A 22,693-nucleotide genomic window follows, 5' to 3' on the forward strand; every position below is an offset into this window, starting at 1 on the left:
ACAGCTACACATCCTTTCAGACCCATAGTGCCAAGTTGTCTTCTCACAGTGGAAGGATGGACAGAAACACCTGTGGATATTTTTAGATGTGAAGCAGCTTGATTTTCTCCTCTCCATCAAAGATGAAAGCTTTAAGTGCTGTTTATCTGATGGAGTTTTTGTGGTCTACCAGGTCTTCCAGGTGGTTGTTAGTCCCATTTTTATTGTAGCTGTTAATGATTTTATGCAAGTGTATTACCTCATGTCTAGTCTCTTCCGAAATACCTCTTTGAAAAGGAATAACTTGTACTTAAGCAAGAAAGATGGTAGGCACCTAGTGGAAAAGTGAAACACAGTGTCTGTACAGCATCTGTGTTCTACCCACCTCTGGTTTCTAACGGGTCACCAGCTTGGGAAAGAGGGGATGGGGGAACGGAAGCATGAACAGAAAAGTACCGGTTATGTTAAGAACAAACTGAAATGAACTGCATTTTGTTTGTAATCCCTGCTGCCAAATCACAAATCTCCTCTTCCACGTTGAGCAAATTTAGACATTCAGCAACTTTGTTGCACAACGAATGGATTAAATCTCAGAGCCAAGAGGCATCTTTGCAACTCTGGTTCTCCAGGAACTTTTGTTTAAGGGAAGTTGATGACATTATCTGGAAAATATGATTCTGTTAACAGGCAGTGCTGTATGCAGAGAATAATTTTGTTTTTTGTTGAATAAGAAGTGGGGGTGGCAAACATATTGCTTTAGCCATGAGAGGAAATTGCTTTACTGATGACAGCCAGCATCCTTCAGAACAACACATTTACTGTATTGCTAATGTAGACCCAATACATTGCTAATAATGATATGACAGGTCCGAGTTATTGCTAATGCAGATATGTGTTCCAGTGTGTTTCTTATGCACATATGACAAATCCAATGAATTGCTAATGTAGATAAAACAGATACAATGTGCTGCCAATGCAGATATGACAAATCCAATGTAAAGCTAATGCAGATCCAACATAGGCTATTTTAAGGTGGATACAGTGTATTTCTATTAGATCTAAATGGCTGATAATGCAGATACGGCAGATATAGTGTAATACAGATTTAAATGATGCTAATAAAGATCCAGTTGATTGCTATTGCTGATTTAATTGATTGCTAACACAAATATGATAGAACCAGGATGTTGCTAATACAGATCTCTCATACCACTAATACAGATATGACTATTCCAGCGTTGCAAAGAGAGTTCCAAATCTTTGCTAATATAGCAAAGTATAGTCAATGCATATGTTACAAATACAATGTAATGCTAATGCAGATCCAATGTAGGCTACCTTAATATACATAAGGTAGATACAATGTATTGATAATACATCTAAATGGCTGGTAATGCAGATATGGCAGATATAGTGTATTGCTAATACAGATCTAATTGATTGCTAACACAGAGATTGGCAGAGCAAGTATATTGGTAATACAGTTCCAGTGTATTGTTATTGTAAATCTAATATAATGCTAATGAAGATATAAGATATCTAGTATATTGCTAACATAGATCCATTGTATTGCCAATGCAGATTGAGTTGCTAATGCAGATAAGACAAATTAATGTGTTGCTAATACAGGTCTAATCATTTGCTAATATAAATAAGACAGATTCACTTTGATGCTAAGCCAGATATGACAAATGTGCTGCTAATACAGATCCAGTGTAGGCCACTTATGACATATGCAACATATCGCTAATAGATCTAATATAGCGCTAATACAAATACAGCAGATCCAGTGTATTGCTAATACTGATTCAAGGGATCGCTAATGCAGATATAATATTGCTAATACTACTAAATGAACCAGTGCCAGTGTATCACTAATGCAGATGTAGCATGCTGCTAATGGAAATACAACAGATCCAAATACACTGCTAATGTCATTTATGTTAACATTGTAAATATCTTGTACGGATTTTCCTTGTGTGTTTTATTTGAACTACTGGAACATGATCGTGTTGATAGCTATAAGGATGAGTATGGATAGAGAGTTTTCCAGCAATGCAGTCAGCACCCTCAAAAGTGTGCTACGTGATGGTTTTATCCAGTGCCATCACTAACTGCTGACTGCACTTTGTTTGCCTTCTAAAAGCTCCTTCCCTGCAGTGGGGCTCCAGTCACCATTCATGCTGCCCTTTGCGTTTTTCTTCCGCTACCTAATCAAGCCTTTGAGTTGTCACAGCAGGAAGTCATCAATTAGCACTGAGATCAAATTTCCCTCGTCCCTCTTCGGGAACACGGGCAGCCAGGCAAGCGACAACTTTTACGCTTATTTAAACACCGGCGAGCAAACAAGCAGCAGGTGACCACCTTCCAGGCTCTCTGGAAATTGGTGTCGGGCCCTTAACTTCCGGCTGGGTCTCTGGTGCTTGCGCTTTCCCGCAACTTAACACAATAAGTACTGTTTCCACAACCCTGAAAACCACCTTGACGTGCTCTCTGGGTTTTTAGTGCCGTGTGAGGGGAGCTGGCAACAGTGCACACTTTAACACTTTTCTAACACCTCTGGGAGGACTATCACAGCTTCGATGACCAGAAAGGGCACAGGAGTCTGCAAAGCGCCAGCTCTTAGTTTCCAGTGCTCCAGCACTTGCGAACTAGCAATTTGCCCCTGCGGTGGCCAGGGGATGTTGTTTTGTCGGCGCTGTGCCGCAGAAAAGATGGGACTTCAAAAATGCATCACAGGGGAAAAAAGCCAGAGAGGCAGGCGGCCCGGATTAGAGAGCTTTATAAATAAAATGCATCTCCTTGGCTTTTTACTCTGCTGTTCTCGGGTGTCAGGCTTTTCTCCATCTCTTGGCTGGCGTCACTCTGAAGGGAAGCGACGTGCCGCTTTGTATCCTAATGCTCGGTTCCTGTTTGGAGCGACTCTGTGCTCTTGGGAATAATGTGAAGGGGAATGAAAAGGGAGGGGAAGCAAGACGACTGGGAAAGTGTTTAGGCCGTTTAAACAGAGCCTCAGTGTTTTTATATTGCTCAGTTTTTTTTCGTATTTCTTTTTTTTTTTGCTATGGGCTGTCTTGTGTAAAACAGGATCAGTAAATCACGGAGAATCAAAGTGCCCTTATTTTAACAATGAGGAAACACGATGTGTGCTTACAGCATTAGTAATGTCGTTGTATAACCTTATAAAATAAGATTTCCCAATGGTTACGTCTATTGGTCCATTGGCATAGTTGAGTAAAAAGTCTAGAAATGTATACGAGCCATTTTACTGCATTAGCTTAAACTGCAGTCTCACATAAAAAAATTGAATAAATAAAGCATTCAGACTTTAGATATTTACAAGGATTATTTTATGATGTATTTAAACCCAAGGAACTTATAGAAATATTAAAAAACTAAATATACGCAAAATATAATTTGTAGGGTACTTTCTATCTGGAGGTGTCTCCCAAACCTAAACTCTTAACACTTTTTCATTTTTAAAAGTTCTTTTAAAGTGCTTTCCCACATTTTCATGTTGCATGAGTTTTAGTCTGTGGGCAGAGTCTCATTTTTCATGCCCCTGATTTTAGAGCAGGAAGTGAGACTGCATCTCTGGCCCTCATGGCCACATAGTGAGCAGTTAGTTGTTAATGTAAATATGTCCCTAATAAGTCAGCTTTTTGTGTTCTAATGGAAAATATTATTGTGTGTACAGCTGTTCAAAGCTGTGTTTGCTAGTCAGTAGGCTGCCAGATAAAACCTGATAATTAACAAATAAAGTATGTTTTCTCAGTGATGTTAAAAATCAGTAAAATTTTGTCATTTAATTTCTTAAAATACTGCCTTTTTACTGTGGATCGACTAGGTATTGTGGCATACTGTCTTTTACCTTAAGAATAACAGTAACAACAATTAAATTAAATGCAAATGCCTGTGATATAAAAGTAGTCACACACACACACACATCTTCTAAGCCGCTAATCCTTTTGGGTCGTGGGGGAAGCTGGAGCCTATCCCAGCAGTCATTGGGTGGAAGGCAGGATACACCCTGGACAGGCTACCAGTCCATCACTGGGCTACAAAAGTAATCTTTTTTGTGAATTTATGCTCTATTTCTGTAAAGTAATAACAGCTCTGTAAAATATAGTGAATACATATACATTATAGGCTAATTTTGGCGAAATGAAAGGAGAGCAGTGAAAGTTTTACTACCTCATTTAGGAGCTGCGACTTACAACTCAAATGGCTGTAGCTCAGTTTGAACTGCTTTTGGACATGCTAACTCTACAAATGACAAAGCAGATAAACAACGAATGCTTTTTGTAAAAAGAGGACAAAACCAATGGACAAAACCAATTCATCACTTTGGGTGTTGCTACAGGCAGAGGTGATTGGTTCAGTGAGTTCATGCCACCTACAAAACTTCACAAAGTGATATCAAATAAAATAATGTTGCAATATTTTTTTTTCCAAAAAGTAGCATTTTGTGGACAAAATATCAGTTATACATGTGTTTGAATTGATTTAGTGGAAAATATTATGATTTAATGTGGGCACAGCTGTGTAAAGCTTTGTTTGCATAGGGCTACCAGATAAAACCCAATTATTAAGTTTGTTTCTCAGTGATGGTAGAATCCGTAATATTACTTAATTCATTTCTCAAAAAAAGAAAAAAAAATCACATATGCCTTGAATAAATTGTGTGCAGTCTTTAAAGACCTTTACTGAGGGAGCATTGAGTTCAGACATTTAAAGTAAACTATGCACATTTCATATTCATACAGGATTAACATCACTGATGTTATCTATATTTACCTAAATCCAAGGTCAAAGTTTTGGCTTCATAAGTGAGTGGGACTTTAAGAAGTTGGAATTGATGTTAATGTCAATGTTTATCTGATAATGCACAGCTAGAAAACGGTAGCATTCCTGAAACGAATGAAACTAGAAACTACACCAATGCTTATATTACAGTAGCTCCCTATGTAAAAGGAGCTTGAATGTCTTGAATAGAGCTTCAAAAGATGTACAGAGCATGCGGAACCACTGATTTACTTTGGGGTGATTCTGCAGACACACTTTTAATGGGGATTAACCATTGAAACCACCTCTTCGTCTAGAACCAGACTAAATCTTAGCCTAATCTGAGAAGAGGACTACGCTGCACGGAGGGCCACGTTCGTTTTCTTCGGCTAATCCTCTAAAACGCACACTTGAACCTTACAGCCGTGGACCTGAACCATGCCTTCAGCGTGTTAGCGGAGCTTTGAGGTAGCCACAAAATCGCCTGCTGCTTTTTCACAGCACCTGAGCATGCCTGACTCGTTTCCAATAGCATTCGCTCTGAGCTGCTCTTCCGCCCTTCACCCCCCCAATGGAGAGAATCGCTCCCTGCAGTTCTCCGGAAATTAGTGTGGTTGACACACAGTATCGATGAATATTGATTGTTGTCCCTTTGAAATCGGGGCTGACAAAGTGCCACGCTGGCAGCCAAATCTATAACATGACTGTATGTTGATGTACACTCACCACTTTATTAGGTACACCTTGCTAGTAAAAGGTTGGACCCCCTTTTGCCTTCAGAACTGCCTTAATTCTTCATGGCACTTTCAACAAGGTGTTGGAAACGTTCCTCAGAGATTTTGGTTGGTTATTTGAGTTACTGTTGCCTTTCTATCATCTGGAACCAGTCTGCCCATTCTCCTCTGACCTCTCACATCAAGGCATTTTTGTCCACACAACTGCCGCTCACTGGATGTTTCCTCTTTTTCGGACCGTTCTCTGTAAACCCTAGAGATGGTTGTGCGTGAAAATCCCAGTAGATCAGCAGTTTCTGAAATACTCAGACCAGCCCGTCTGGCACCAACAACCACACCACGTTCAAAGTCCCTTAAATCCCCTTTCTTCCCCGTTCTGATGCTCGGTTTGCACTTCAGCAAGTTGTCTTGACCACCTCTACATGCCTAAATGCACTGAGTTGCGGCCGTGTGATTGGCTGATTAGCTATTTGTGTTAACAAGCAATTGAACAGTGAGTGTATAGTGTAATGGTGCTGTGTGCCATTAAACTGCTACTTACTTTAAATTCCAGATAATTACTTGTTGCTACTTCATGATATTGAATTTGGAATTTCAGATATGAATAGCTGATGGACTAATGTGCACATACAGGTGTATGCAAAAGTTTGTGCCCCCTAACTGAATTTGTTGATTTTTTGAAGTGACACGATGTAAATGGGGCCTTTGAAGCAAAATATTTTAAAAAAATGCTTTTTTGAAAAGACTAATATTACTCTTCTAAGCCACTTATCCTTATGGGTCATGGGGGAGCTGGAGACTATCCCAGCAGTCATTGGGTGGAAGGCATGATACACCCTGTGCAGGTCATGCCAGTTTCTTTATATATGTGTATTATGTATTTTATATAATATAAAGAACCAAACATCTGCATACAACTGTATAAAATGCTGAAATATACATGGTCATACATGCACACTGGACCATCTCCACCTAAGGATTTTCTTAGTTGACTAGATGGCCTGAAAATCTCCCCAAAAAACGTTGTCTGTTACTCATTAAAGTTCAATACAGTGCAGGTTTCTCTGCCTTTCCTGGTGCACGAATTTCATGATTCATGATACTTTTGTACAACATGGAAACGATCTGAGATTTGCAAATGATGAGTGCAAATGATGAATCAGCTTCAGTACGTGAAATCAAGTGCCGGCTTATCAGCATCTCATTGATATATCATTTACATAACTTCTGCATTTGTTTCTTGAGCAAAGGGCGGTCCATGTAGGCGGAGTTTAAGATGCAGCAGTGAGTGCACTTCTCCCCCTACTAACCAAACTTTGTTAACTGGAAAGAATGAAATGTGAAATACACAAAATGTCTTAAATCCTTTAAGGCAGTGGAATGATTGAGAAGTGTAAAATAACATTTAAATGCTGAATTATTGCAGTGTATGACATTAGCTGTGTTTGTATTGTTTATTTTGTGGGTGGAGTCAGTAGTGTAACTGCAGCACGTCCACTTTTATACTCCACATCTCATTATCATTTCCATTTTCTATTTTTCTTCTTCTTATTGGTACTATAGATTATGTTGGTAACAGTTTTACTGTACTTTAGAAGCATTTTTTTCAGGTTGTTACGCTCAGGTTGACACACTCCTACCAGACGTGAGTTTGATCGTACAGATATGCCAAAGATGAAACTGATGAAGAACAAAACTGTCAGTGAAATTTGTGGGCACTCATTTTGTGATCACATTCAACCACAACTTTGATGAATATGGGTGTAAATTTGAAGAGGGTGTAAGCACTGGAAGTATATGAAATAAAAACAATAGTGTCTGAATACTTATTTCCCCTTATAGTGAATGCAAAGAGAATCCTACTGATTGATTATTGAACTAGTCAGCTTAAAGAGGACAGTCCTACTGCAGACATCACAGTGAATATGTTAAGTGCACAAAACTCCATATTACTTACTCATATTGGTGAACGCATCTTTGTATTCAGCAGAGCTTTTATTAAAAGCCATTTCTGCAGAGCGTTCCTTCACCAGCATGTGTGGAAACGTCTCCGGGAAAGATTGAAGGGCACAGCTGAGGGAAAGAGAGAGAGAGAGAGAGGAAGAGAGAGCGAGTGAGTGCTCATAGATGATATGGTGCCTGTTGAGAGAGAAGCAAAGAATTATTTCACTTGGATCTCAAATCACAATGGAGCCTGAGAAAGGAAATGGCTGAAAGGTTACGTTAGGCTTTTCCTTTCCAAGATCAGTGAGCATTCAGAGCTGTGAACCCCAATGTTACTCACATCTGTTATGCAGCAGTGCTCAGTAAAGAAATGTGTTACAACAACCCACGAATGTGCTCATATTTTCTCTCTGCAGTCTAATTCTGGAACCTATTTAACGCGTCCAACCACGGAGGAGTGAGCCTTTATATTTAGCTCATCAGTTTGTTCAAATTTGCTTTCGCTCACCAACTTATCTGCTTAGCTGTTAAAGTCATTCTGAATGCCTTGGAGCCTGGTGCAATTAATCCCTTCAGGGATGCCGGAAAGAGTTTAAATAGTGATTTCCACTTATTTTACCAATTTTTTTGCATACTTGAAATGTTAAGATGGAAGCGAAGTCGTTCAGAGTAGTGAATTACTATAATAATTATTCATTACTAATCACAACCACAAATGTGACAGACCAAAGAGTTTTAGTCTGTAGGTGGAGCCTTATTTTAGCTACGCCCCTGCATTTTAGAGCAGGAAGTGAGACTGCATCCCTCCCTCTCATGGCCACATTGTGAGCAGTTAGATGCCATTGTTTAGAAGTAAGCATGTCCTGAATTCTGAAAATCGATGTGGAGCATTAAGAACGGTCACTACCGAAACACATTTTCTACAATTAAGTAAACTTTTTTTGTATTGCAAAGAAAGACATTATGATGTTATGTGTGTAGAACTGTTTAAAGCTGGGTTTGCTAGTCATGTACTGGCACACTAGAACATTTTCAAGTTCTGCTCAAAAAGAGCTAAAAATGTCCCCACCGAAACACTCACAACTGAAACATTTAGTAAAGTTTCGGTAGTTTTACTTCATTTCAGTCTACAATCATTACATCTTTAACTTTGAACCAGTTTGGTAGAATGATCCATTTATGTAAATGAGGTCTGTTCTGAATGGCTGGCTTGTATTGTTACTAACTCAATAAGTACTCAGGACTCAAACAATCCTTATAACATTAGTGTGAATAAGTGGGGCCACACTGGTAAGCATGATCACCATAAGCACCATTTATAGGGCCTAGAGGGCGCACTGGAGGCTTTATTCCTTCCACCGCAGTCTGCTGTAGCGACAGACAGTTTGTAAACAAGGATGTACTGCTGTGTCATTCCAGTTGGCTTTGGAATCCAAACATTTGACATTAATAAGGTGAAATGCATGATTTCATTAGCTTCTCTAACTAATAAGCAAAATAAGCAGAAACCAATACCAGTGTGGGTGATGTTAATGACTAATTACTTCATTTTACTTCAATTTTTTCAGAAGCAGTTTTTTCTAGTAAAGTCTCAAGAATCTAATGCATGTTACCAAATCTCTCATGACAAATGATCTACTTTTGAGTAAAACTTGTGTAGTATCCCTGTGGGGCGCTAAAGACTACCGCACACTGGATAGCATCATATAGCATAACATAGAGTCATGCAGCGTAGTGTCACGTAGTGCACAATCACATACGTAGTGTCATGTAGCATAGCATCAGAGAAGATTGTTCATTTATTTTAAAGAACTTATCTTGACTGTCTTCTTCAGTGTAAACTTCAAGGGAGAAACAGAAGAGCAGAGTTACCAATTGACGCCAAAGTTCGGCAGCGACCGGTTTGCTTGTACAATTTGTACAATGGCTCTTTAAATGTATGTATGTTAATGACACTGTACGGCAACCTTAGGGGTTAACAGAAACCAACAAAAGCCCTAAGAATGCTGGGAAGCTCTGCCTTCAGTGCTATATATAAATATAATATAATATTATATTTATGCATTATGTAATATGTATTGCAGTATTTAATATAATATTATATTTATATATAATATTATAAATAAACATACAAACTCGAAACTCCAAACTATTATTACTATTATTATTATTATTATTATTAGTAGTAGTAGTAGTAGTATGAAGGTGCAGTTAAGCAACCCTGAAGCCTCCTGTGGGCCCGTTTCTCTTATTCCAGATTTAATTAATTTCAAATACTTGACCCATAGGTGAGAATATTGAAAAACACAGCGATAACAACTGCAATACCATTAAAATAGTTTGGGCCTAAGGGACGTCACAAATGCCATAATTGGTTTGTTAATTCTATTTTCATGTTGTTGTTTTTTCCTCATCTACCAGAGGTGTAAAAATCAGTGCAGAACAGTTAATGGAGCACTAATTAGTCTGTGAGTGGCGCGCTACATGAAAATTCACTAATCGGCATTCTTCAGACACCAGCTCAGAGTACTGCTGTCTCAAATAAAGATCAAGCGAACCTGATCCCATCAGTCTTTGTTTCCACTCAACCTTCCAACCTTGCAGACCTTAAAGGCAGCTAATAAACACAGGAAGAGAAGGGAGATTAGAGCAAGTGTCTTATCACAGTCTGTCCAACTCTGTTATTCACCTTCACTCACCTGGCACCAGGTCCCTCAGCCCTGCTTCCTGTTTGATTTCAATCCAGCCGCACTATCAAGCAATCTACTAAAGGAGGGGTGGGCAATGTTATGCATTATGTAATATGTATTGCAGTATTTTGTTTTAATGAGGTCTGCTAAGTTGGAGTAGAGGCAGTGCCCCAGTGGTGCCACATGTAAAAATGTCAAAAACTGATAGTATAGTTTTTTTTTTTATTAACATTTTACATACTATCCAGCGAAACTCTCACAGACTCCTTGGGTCAGTGATTGATCGAAATAGTGATTGATCAGTTGTGGATGAAATATGTTATCAATAACCCCTCCAGGTAGAGGGAGGTGACAAGGAACCTCAAGCACTATATTAAACCCAGACCACAAATCCACATAGTCACCTTGTAACCTTTTAGACCAAAAACAACAAGTTTATGGAGAACATCATTGATCTTCTGGGTTTCTTGTCCAGAGTGCAAAGCCTTTAGCTGACTGCAGTAGTCTGTCTTCCTCTTTTGGTCTAAACTAGGGGTCAGCAACATGCAGCTTTTTCACTGCTCTTTTGTGACCCATCAGCAGTATAAGATTTGTTTAGGCAATAATAAAATAATCCTCCTTTCCAGTAAAATAAAGCTTTGCTGAGCATTCTAACATGCAATTTTAACAAACCCTCAAGATTGACACACAAACTGAAGGTCATGTAGACATCAATCTTGCCTATCTATTAGCTAACATAAGGACAAAGAAAAAAAACACTTTTAAAATAAAGCTGTTGATCATTTGGGGATAAATGTACTTTTCACTTATAAACAATCAGCTGATTTGCTGATATATTTAATCTGCAATGAGAAACTGCTGACTACTAAAAAGTTGCGAGGTTGAAGACAGCTTCTAGTTTGAATTTTTCCATTCCACCTTAAATGGTGTGTCAGTTGTCATTCTCTATTTAAGGTGGAACGGGAAAATTCAAAGAATAAGCTGGTGAATTAGAAGCTGACTTCAGCCTCATAAAAAGTCAAACATTGAGAGACATTTTACAAGAAACTATTCTATTTCTGTGGAAAAGTATCCTGCTGGAGATGTGAGAAATGCAGCCATAGCAGTCCGAATCTTTAAACCAGAACAAAGTTAGTCTGTGTTTTTGTTTATATATATATTTTTAGTCGGTTCTAGTACATTAGCACAGACTGGGACATATTTATAGCCAAGATGGTAAAATATTACTTCAATTAAATGGACATGATGTGGCTCCCAAAGTGGATTGATTTTTGTTGAAAGGACAAAATGGCTCATCCTAACATGTGGGTTGCCAACTCCTGGTCTAAACAGATACAAACCAAACTCTGACCAAAACATAAGACAGAGTTCAGACGTCACATGGTTGTTGTACATGATGACGTACAGCTAAAATGTTTAGTGGATGCACTGTGAAAGTGACTCTTCAGTGATTCTATTACAGGATGCATTTCTTTTTCTTTTATCTGCAGGAAACAGGTGTCTGGATACATCAGTAAAGCCAAATCATTTTTTTTGTTTGAAAGTATGTGTTGCTACTGGCTTGCTCATGGGGGCTTGGACTTTTTTCTGTAATGCTGATTTTTCTGTAAAGCTGCTTTGTGACAACACCTGTTGTAAAAAGTGCTATATAAATAAACTTTGCTTGCTTGCTTGTTAGCCTGTAGGCCGATTGCTACATGCTGGCTCTTTGGTTGCCTAGATTTATATACAACAATATCTTTGCGGCAAATTAAATCAATCTGGAAATTTTGCAGTCGATACTGATACAGATTTTACGGGGTGAAAAATTCTACAAATTTTTGTATAGTTTTAAATTCAATTTTAGATTTTAATTTAGCACTCCGATGTTTTAGTTAAACAGCGCTTTACTGTCTTCACACTTCTTCAATTCATCAAGAATAAGAACTCAAAACTCGTTTTCTTTCTGTACCGTTACGTATTTCTGAGCGCCAACACAGGAAAGATCTCTGAGTTAGCTGAGCATTTTGCGTAATTATAGGTGGGGTTGTGGGAGGGGGAGGTGAAAAAGTATGTTGTTGGTATTATTATGGAAGATTACAGGAAAACGAAGTTTTAAATGATGTTTTAAAAGTGAATCATGTGTAGTATAACCAGAGACAAGAACTAACAAGGTAAAGAAGTTCAGTTTTTTTTTAACCCCATATATTAGCAGAAACTCAGTCTTAAATAATGTAAGCCTTAATTTAGCCTTAATTTCATGTTGCTTTGGTTTCTGTTTCTTTCCTTTTATTTTTCTTATTTTTAGCCTATATTGCTACTATATAGTTAAATAGTGGTGACTCATAATGGATAACCAAATTGCATTTTTTGAATTCCAGTGATGCCACCAAAAACGTTTCTAATTATTAATGTGTTATTTATGATATTTTCACTGAAACCAATAAAACTGCAGGTTGTCTGTATTGTCCAACGTCAATGACAATGAGGCCCAATGAGGTTGTTACATTTGCTTTGTCCATCTTGAAGTGGACATTTCAAAATTTCTACTGAAATGTAAAGTCATTCAGAGTGGTTGGGTGTGAAGTGGATCATTGTAGAAGCTCAGATTTCTTTACAGAGGTGGTGCCAGGAACCATGGGTCACCATGTGTACAACACAAACATGGGCATTTTATTTAAAATCCGTAACTACCAGTGAACCTACACATGTCTTCTGAGTTTTTATCTGAATGTTAAGAGCAATGAATCCAAAAACAACAAAAGATTTCTTTGGGCAGTATTTTGCCCTGCATGTACCTCTCCACCATAAATGGGTTAAAAAGATTAGTTAAAGTTCAAAAACTTGTCTCAAACCTGTCGTGAAACAATGTCTCAGAAATCATGCAGTGTATTCATAACTATTTCATGTAAGGACTTCCAGTGAGGGAGCCTTTAGAAGTGGATGTCTGGTTCCTATCACTTCCAATGTACACAATTCTGACTCTAAGTTTCTCTAGAACAGAGCATTCCATACCAAACCAAACCACTCTGAATGACTTATTTTATATCATAACCATTTAATTATGCAGACATTTTTGCAACGTTCAACTTAGCAAAGTCCAACCTCACAATAATCAGTTGTGTTATTTATTTATAACAGTGTGGAATGACTTGGACCGAAAAATAAACAATATTTTATAGCAAAGCTTAATCTGATGGTGTGCTTAAAGACTTTCTGGCAAGCGTACACTCCTAATTCAGACCTTCAGGCACTGTGAAGTGCTGCTCAAGTTCCTCAAGTGGCAGAACAAATGTCATGCACAACTGTTTGCAGTTATGAACAGGCTGTCTGCAGCCAGCTTTAGTAACGTTTCACCCAACTGGCACTCGTTTTACTCATGGAGTTTCAATTCCTCAAACTTTTCCCTGCTAATTTGCATGCTATTTATATCAGCATTTCAGAAAATGAACATGACCCATAAGAGTAAATTTACTGAGCTAAATATTTCTTTCAGCATTCTTGCTTTCTCGGGAAATCATGACTGAAACACAATGTTGTCTTTTACTCTTTATGTAATTACTACAAAGTAACATTTCCTTAAAGACATGCATGTATTAACAGGAAAATAATGATGCAAATGAGGTCTAACATACCAACTTTCACTGAAAAGCAACAAGTTGTCCCTCTGCTCCTGCCTAGTCCGCTACAGAGCCAGGAAATGCTTCCTTAGACAGCTTAGCACGTAGGAAGCTGCTTTTTTTTTTTCATCTTTCGGGGAAAGAAAAGAGAGAGAAAACTGCCTGCTAAACTCTTAGCACTGCTGCATTCATATGTGGTTAGATCAGATGGGTTGCACGTGAACTTTTTGAGGCTTTTTTTATGCCTTTTTTGTCCCTCCACCCCTGACTTATTCCCTGGTGAATGATCTCTGCCGCTGCAACCAATAGATCAGCAGACCCCTCCCCATAGCTGTGTAAATAACCCACAGCTGTTGTCAGTACAAGGTCTGGGAAAGTGTGGAGGGTTGGGGGGGGCAGGAAGGAGAGAGAGAGAGAGAGAGAGAGAGAGAGAGAGAGAGAGAACTAAGTGCTCAGGAAAAAAAGAGAGTTTAGCTTGACATCTGCGTTAAGAATGAAGATACTAGTGTGGAGTTGCCTTAAAGGAATAGTTTGATGTAAAATCAAATTTACACAATTTCCCTCTTATTCCTAATATAATCCATCACCCAAGACATGTTTGATGTCCAAAGTTTCCTACTCTATTTTCTTCTTCTGTTTTAACTGTGATGTAAACGTAGCCAACAAGCAATATAGCTTAATTTACATCAGGAAAACTACATGCTTAAAACTAAATGCTACTTTAGGTGTGAGCAAAACTAACCTCATAATGTGAATATTTAGACACGTTTGTTTTTGTTATGTAATGTCTTTTGACACATATGAACCAAAGTATGTATTCATAAGCATAAACACAGCTATAGGTAAAGAACTGTTGAGAGCACAGTGCATTTTAATAAACACTTACTGTTTATTTGCTGAATTTACCATATAGGGAAAAAAAACCCAAAATGTAGCCTGTGGAAAAATTATGGTGCAATTTCAATGTATTTATTTTTTCCATTATGTTAAACTCAAAAACAAATAGAAATTTTTAAACTTATCTGCAGAATAATGTCATACAGTTTGCACAGGTGACATTTTATACTTTTAATATGTGGAATCCAACCAATAAATAGAAATTGCGCATTAAAAGATTGCCGATGTTTGTTTTCTGTGTACGAATGAACATGTGTATAGAAAATCAACAACATGTCAATTGATCAGGGGTGGATGACTGTATATGTAAAGGTCACATAAAAATACAGCAATTTCTAGAAAATAATGCTGTGCAGTACCTGGTGTTATTATAATGGATGTTGCCCTTATTTGGGAACACAAGTGTCAATCATAGTGCAGGAGAAGGAGCTTCCTAAAGTTTTCGGGGAGAACATCACTAAACAACACTGGAATATAAAAGCTCGAATGGAAAGAGCCACAGCAAAGACCTTAAACATCCCTCTCAGTACAAACAGTGTGATAATATGCAATGCAAGCGCAATGTTAACGGATGGTCATGGACAGGTGCGCAATGTTCTCTCAGACTAATTATCAGGAAGGTAAGAGAAAAGCCTGCATTAGGTTACATTAACCTGAAAGCAGTAGAACAACACAGAGAACAATAAGCAGTGAGCTGCACTGCAATCATCTCAATCATCTCATCTCCTACACCCCATGCTGAAGGTCTCGGTTAATACAGAAGCTCAGAGATCTACTTCTAAAATTTGCTGCACACTAGAATTGAGACAAATCAGAACTGCTTTAGAGCAATGTTCTTCCATCAGATTAAACAAAAAATACAAGTGTTTGGCAAAAATTCAGCTCATCATGTTTGGAGAAAGAAGCATTGCACACGTGATCCTAAAAACACCCACAGTGAAGCATGAAGGTGGCAGCATCGTGAAATGGAGCTGCTACTCTGCAAACTATACTGCAGCATTACATGACATTGGAGGATACATGAATGGAGCAGTGTACTGGGAGATATCACATGAGAATTTATTGTATTAAGCCTAGAAACTGACGTGAACTGAGAAGACGTAACAGACATTTTATTAAAACAATGGCCCTAAACATCCAGCCAAAACACCTCAACATTGGATTCTAAAGAAAGTGAAGGTGCTTGCACTGAAAGTTTATGTAGAGTTTCAAATTGACAGTTAGAGGAACTGGGATACTGTAGGGTACTGAAGATGGTTTGCTGAGAGGAACAGGCCAAAAGTGAATTATTCCTTACTATAGACATCACAAAGCAACAATTGCTGTCAACAGCTTTGCGACAAAATGCTAATGTTATTAATACATGCTGTCTGAATACCTTACTACTTACTACTTTTTAGCATGAATCCATGATCTTGTTTTACATGTGTAAGTTGAAAGTCTAAAGACATTATTATTATTATATTAACTTACAAAAACAGAAATGCCTGAATACTTATTTCTCCTCACTACTGCTCCAGTGAGAACCTAAAGAAACTTTGGACACTAATCATATATTGGTTGACCGATTACATTTGGTTTAAGAGGAAAGCTGTGTAAATGTCATTTTTCAGAGATCTATTTCTTTCAGAGCCAGCTGGAATGCCTCACTGTTATCAGTCACACTTCTGGTCAAGTGTTTCTGCTCCAGTGTCTGATGCTTCCCACCTTCAACTTTTGAGTGATGACTCGGTCAGAGCGCCAAGTCGTTTTCATTGCTAACAACCATTACAGTCATACTTTTTATCCACCATTTCTGTATGTATGGATTTCTAACCTATTGACAGTTGCTGTTCATGAACAATCAGCTGTCGGGTCAAAAAGAGCAGGCGGCAATGCATCAGGGCATGGTCCAATTGAACTCCTGATTTGAGAGTTATATTGCAATATGTGTTGCTATCACTGAGTTTTCTAGTCCTATTACTGCCCCCTCGCCCACCACACGCACACACATGCACATACGAAAATAGATACAAACAGGAAACAGGTGGGAGAAAAAGTCGAACTCAGGAACCCCAGCAGTTTTTCGATGAAATGCAGAACATTTCACATGAAGTTTGTAATTAGGCTAACTGAGTCCTAACTGGCTCAGCACTGCTGATAAATGTATCATTGTTTTACAGTCCAAGTCTGGGCCAGGACTGTAGCTCCCAGAAGAAAAGCAACACAGCAAATTCTTTCTGAATCAAGGGCTCATCAGTAAATGCATCTTAGCGTTCAACTTAGAAGCTGTAGTTATTGTAAGCAGAAGAAAAACATATTGTACTTTTACATTAAAGAGCTTCTAGCACAGAAATCTGAATAAGAAGTCAATAGTTTGGTGTAGAACGTAGATGTTACTAAAGTTTCAAAACATACCATTCCGTCTTTCGTTTGAATTCATTGCTTTTGTGATGTCAGGAAAACCAACACATTTAAATATATCCACCTATTCAGCCTACAGCGCAATAGATCCGCCAAATCAACACATTCACATATATCTGCCTATTCACCGTGCAAGAGTTTAGCTCTACCCACTCAACATAATTACAATTATCCACATATTTAGCCTACATCTGTTTAGCTCTGCCCACTCAACATATTTACAATTATCCATCTATTTAGCCTACAAAAGTTTAGCTCCACCCATCAACATATTTACATATATCCACATATTCAGTAGAAAGCAGCTTAGCTCCACTCCTCAACATATTTACATAATTATGTAGCATATTTAGCCTACCAGAGTTTAGCTCTGCCCACTCAACATATTTACATATATCCACCTATCCAGCCTTCAGCAGTTTAGCTACACCCCTTCAATACATTTATATATATTCACATATTCAGCTTACAGCAGTTAAGGTCCGCCCACTCAATGTATTTACATATATCCACCTGTCCAGCCAACAGCAGTTCAGCCACACCCACTCATCATATTTACATATATCCACCTATTCAGCCTACAGAAGTTTAACTCCACCCCCTCAATATATTTACTTTAGTCCATCTATTTGGCCTACAGCATTTTAGCTCTGCACCTCGACATATTTACAGCAGTTTAGCTCCACCCCACACAACACATCCATAAGTCAGACTATTCGGCCTACAGCATTTTACCCAAGTCTGTTCAGGCTGAAGGAACGTTTCAGCTGGGGCCAATCAGAACAGAGCACATTTACTTAGATCAGTCTGAAAAGCAGTAAGAAAAACAGCCTGTTTGATTCTAAGTGATAATAACAGGTTGGAAAATGGTCGTGTAGAAATGAATAATGACTGTTTTTGTAAATAAAGTACAAGAAAAAAGTAGGATTTGATTTATTACTGACTTGTTGCATGTGGAGAAGTACCTTGCAAAGTGTACCCTGCTGAAAAAATATAGCACAGACTGGCTAGCAAGCAAACAAGCAAACCCATTGCGTTATGTTGGGTGACCAACGGACCACGATCAAAACACAACATATGCTGGTTTTGGTGGTGATCAGCACATCAGCTTTCACTGCTGTTGATTTTTCCAGCAACATAGATTCTAAAATGCCTCTAAAGACTTATTTTGCAGACATACATTACATTTTTTCCATCAAGACAAACAGGAAAAGTTGGACATGTACACTCAAACCTGTTGTAGAATATGAATTGAATATAGTAGTTCATTATGGGACAATATAATTATATATATGCGTTTGTATTCAATTCTGTTAAGAAAGAAAATTGAAAGATTTATTACATAATTATGTAAATAATTATGTAACTACACATGGCTGTTTCTTCATATTTACTTGCCCCCCCAATCCACCCAAGTTTAATACAAAGCAATACAAAAATCACAAACAAAAACAAAACAATAAACAACTATACACAAACTTTATTAAATAAGTACTAATACAGTAAAGGTGTAAACTTTGTTACAAATCAAGATGGTTTATGTTTCTCTACCATTTAACCCCTTAAATGGCCACAACCCACCAGCAGATCCAAAATTTTAGTACACATGTCTATAACCTAAGAATAACTCAGCCAGTTTGCATTGCAATTCAGTAGTTACTGATATATAATAAACCTGGGATTTTTTTCTTTTTTCCTATGAAGATTAAGACATGATTAACTTGCAAAAAATAATTTTCACCATTTAATCAACATGACTGACCATTATTCTTCTGTTTTTGAGGATATGAGTATAGACTAGTTAGCAACAAAGTGTCATGATGTGAGTTAGCCTAAGACTTCTTATACATATTTATGTTTGTAAATGAAAGAGGAGACATTGTATTATTATTTAAACCTGATGAGGTTTGTTTTTTAAATCCAAACAGTTCATTCTTTAGCAGTGTTAATGTTACCAAACATAAAAAAGTCAAAAACAAAATAACAAAACAACAATTATACTACAGTTTATGCAGTATGAAAATACATAGGCAAGTAAAATACACAGCAAAAAGACAGTATAATTAGTCACATTGTACAGTGACACTGTTGCATTGCTGTAGGAATCCCAGTATTATGTAAACAAAAGAGTGTATTTTCAACTTTAAGGTTGGGGAAAATTTTTGAATGGATGAGGGAGTTTCTAGCTGTGAAAAAAGAAATAATGTGAGAACAGAAGAACGGCCCAGGAGAGACCAATCTGCAACATAAACATCCATTCCTGAGCGAAGCGCAATCTTGCTTTGAATTCACAGCACTCTCTGGCGCTCCGGGATGCCGACGCCACATTTGATTGACTGTGGTGTAAGTAAAGCTCGCCTATGTGAAAGCAGAATGGCTTTTTAATTGCTGCCATTTTCCCTCTTTAAAAAATGCAGGATGACTTCTAGGCTGCTGGAGAGCACAGATGCCGCCCAAACTGATTTTTTCCCCTCCTTGCTGCTTGGCATGGGCCAGATGTCGTTCCATTGTCTCCCCCAAAAACTCCATCAATTACTTGCGAGGGGAAAAAAGTGACATCATCAGATGGGTCCGTGTGGCTCTAGGGGCAAAAAGTGTCCGTTCTGTGGTTTCTTTAATGAACCCATTTATTAGCATTGCAATTCAAACAGAAAAAAATTAATTACCCAAAGTGATACAAGTGAATGATAATATTGTGCTGTTGGTGAAATAGGGTCGGTGTTGTCACTGAACCTTTTTCAGACTCCAACATTCAACCATACTTGGGTCCCAAGTATTTCATGCGGTTTTGCAAATGTACAGCACCAGTTTAGTCATGCATTTGCTAATTTACACATTTTAAAAGTACAAACAGGAAACGTTTCTTTAATGTAGGCCATTCTCTTGGGATGCTCATGTGCAACTCCATCCTGAGATGCTTCTCCAACATGCTTGAAGAAGATAGACACAGTATGATTTCTTGTTGGCTGCTGAAAACTACACTTAAATGTCCAAAAGTTTGTAGACACCAGCTCATCCGGTGTTTCTTCTAAAATGAAGTGTAGTCAGGGAGTTTGCCCCCCTTTGCTGCAGTAACAGCCTCTAATCTTATGTGAATGCATTACTCTACACTCTTAAAAAGATGGTTCTTCAGGCTGAAGGTCGCCAGTTTGATAATCTGAGCTGACAGTCTGTGACTGAAGTGCCCTTGAGTAAGGCACCTAACCACCAACTGCTCCCTGGGTACTGCGGATTGGGCTGCCCACCGCTCTGGGCAAGTGTGCTCACTGCCCCTAGTGTGTGTCTTCACTAGTGTGTGTGTGTGTGTGGTGGGTTAGATTGTGGAGGTGAAATTTCTCTATTGTGGGAAAAATAAGGGTCACTTAATCTTAAAAAGATTGTCTAGAACCATGAACACTCAAAGAACCCTTTGCATGATTAAAGGGTTATTTGCATCATAAAAGGGTTCTTTATATTTATGTAAAATGTGCATGAATGTGCTACTGATGGTTCTGTATAGAATCTTTTCGAAAAAGGATCTACACAGCACCCAAAAGAATTATTCTATTGTTACAAGCTTGACATCATAACAGTAGAAGACTCCTTTTGGGTGCTATTTTCTGCATCAATCTGATGAAGCCTTTTATTTAACTTTTTTACACTTAATTTCTGTATTTGCTTCTGTTTTACCACCATCAACATTCCATAAAAAACTCAGAAGACACATGTAGGTTCACTGGTGGTTTTGGATAGTAAATAAAATGGCTATATTTGTGTTGTAGACACAGTGACCCCTGGTTTCTATCACCACCATTGTAAAGAAATCTCTTCATAATGTAAAATGTTAGAGAAATCCTCTTAAATTGTAAGGGATGAAGAGAGGTTGGAAAATGGTCATGTAAAAATGAACTAGGATGGATTTTGGTCAATAAAACCACACAAATGAGTCTCAGAGGAAAAATAAAACATGAAAAATGTATATGGGTCCGTTTAGACATGAAACGCATGCACAGAAACACATTCAATATGACTTTTTCTTCCCTCAGCAGAGCATTTTCCCTTTTTTAACTAAAGCTGTCATGAGACAGGGTGTCTCCTGGCTTCCACTGCATTGCTGGACCTGGTGGTTCTCATCCATTAGTGAGATGGTTGTTTACTATAATTACAGAAAACACAAGCCTCCATTCGACCAGGCGGGCAGGTTCAGACTGATAGGCTTCCTCTGAGAACACACACACACACACACCTACACACCCACACAAATCAATGGCAAGGAAAACCATGCAAACAAATTCCATTAACACCTCTCTCCGCTACAAGATGTTAATTATTTCGGATGGCGTGAGCTGTAATCTAAATCACCAGTCGTATACCCGCCTGTAGGCAATGGCTTGCATTCGGGGTGTTTATTATGTGTGAATGTGGTCTGATAAGTAATTTAGCTGAATTACATGAATTTTCCACCCCCCAAAAAATTGAGCTACTTAGTAATTGCAATAACATGGCTTAATTCAGCAAGTTAACATTAATGTGTGAAACTGATCGCTTTAAAGCAAGCGTGAACAGCTTGGCAAAGGAGAAGCATGTTGCACTAAATAAGAAGGCTTAAATTTTCAGTCCCCTATTGTTCACAACAACAAAAAAGGGTGGAATATATGTATATATATATATATATATATATATATATATATATATATATATATGACCCAAAATTAGTCGGGGAAAACAGTGTGGCTCCACTGACTTACAGTCACCCTACAAAAAGAATGGTTAGTTATGTAATAGCTAGTTTGTGTTTATTGTAAGACCAAATATTCTCTGTAGGGTTTAAATCTGGACTCTGATCAGACCAAAACCATCAGAAAGATCACACCAAGAGCATGTAACAGTCTGTAATAATAATCACAAAGGAACCAAGGCTAACTTCAAAGCAACTAAAGGCCTGTCTCACTGTGGCTAATGTTAATATTCATGAGTTCACCATCAGGAGTACGCTGAACAACAATGGTGTGCATGGCATGGCAATGCTATTGGAGCAATGCTATTGGACCAGTGAGAGACTAGGGAAAACACAAGGCTTAAATACAGGGACAGGTAATGAGACACAGGTGGTTGACAAGAGGGTAACAGGTGAAAACAATCAAGGGCAGGGTCTGGAAACAAGGGGGCAAGACCAGGAAGGAAGCAAAACAAAAGCACATGGACCAGACCAAAACCAAAACAAAAGCACACAGAGGACTGGGAGAGGCCAATCATGACCAAACCCACCAACATAACAAAGTTGAAGCTGTTTTTACAAAGGATTCAGCTAAAATTCCATCAAGCCAATGTGCAGGACTAAAGAACAGTTACTGGAAATGTTTAGTTGCAGTTATTGCTGCACAAGGGGGTCACAACAGTTATGGAAATTAAAAGTTCACATTCTTTTGCCACATAGAGATATGTAATATAGGATAATTTTCCCTAAATAAATAAATGACCAAATCAAATTACACCATTATTTTGTTGGAAAGTTGTCCTCTAAGGATTAAACTCTTAAGACCCAAGTCTAAAAATGCCTGGACCTCAGCTTTTCACTTATGCCAGCTATTAAACAACAGTCAATATCAGATAAGAGAATGATGTGCAAAAAAAAAAAAAAAAAAACAATAATAAAAGTAAAAAATATTTAACAATTATTAGT

At 38.0% G+C, this 22,693-nt stretch overlaps 1 protein-coding gene across 1 annotated transcript in view; it reads right to left on the reverse strand.

Moving 5' to 3' along the window:
- gypc (glycophorin C (Gerbich blood group)) overlaps positions 1-14,022 on the reverse strand; it is a 55,616-nt gene extending 41,594 nt beyond the window's left edge. Inside the window, exons 1-2 of the mRNA XM_017695069.1 lie at positions 13,747-14,022; positions 7,456-7,571 (exon numbers count right to left, since the gene is read on the reverse strand). Of these exons, the coding sequence (XP_017550558.1) occupies positions 7,456-7,534 (79 nt within the window). The 5' untranslated portion in view covers positions 7,535-7,571; positions 13,747-14,022. The remainder of the gene's footprint in view (positions 1-7,455; positions 7,572-13,746) is intronic.
- Positions 14,023-22,693: the final 8,671 nt, after the last annotated feature.

The sequence above is a fragment of the Pygocentrus nattereri genome, chromosome 6 (assembly GCF_015220715.1).
Source record: "Pygocentrus nattereri isolate fPygNat1 chromosome 6, fPygNat1.pri, whole genome shotgun sequence".
Lineage (NCBI taxonomy): Eukaryota > Metazoa > Chordata > Actinopteri > Characiformes > Serrasalmidae > Pygocentrus > Pygocentrus nattereri.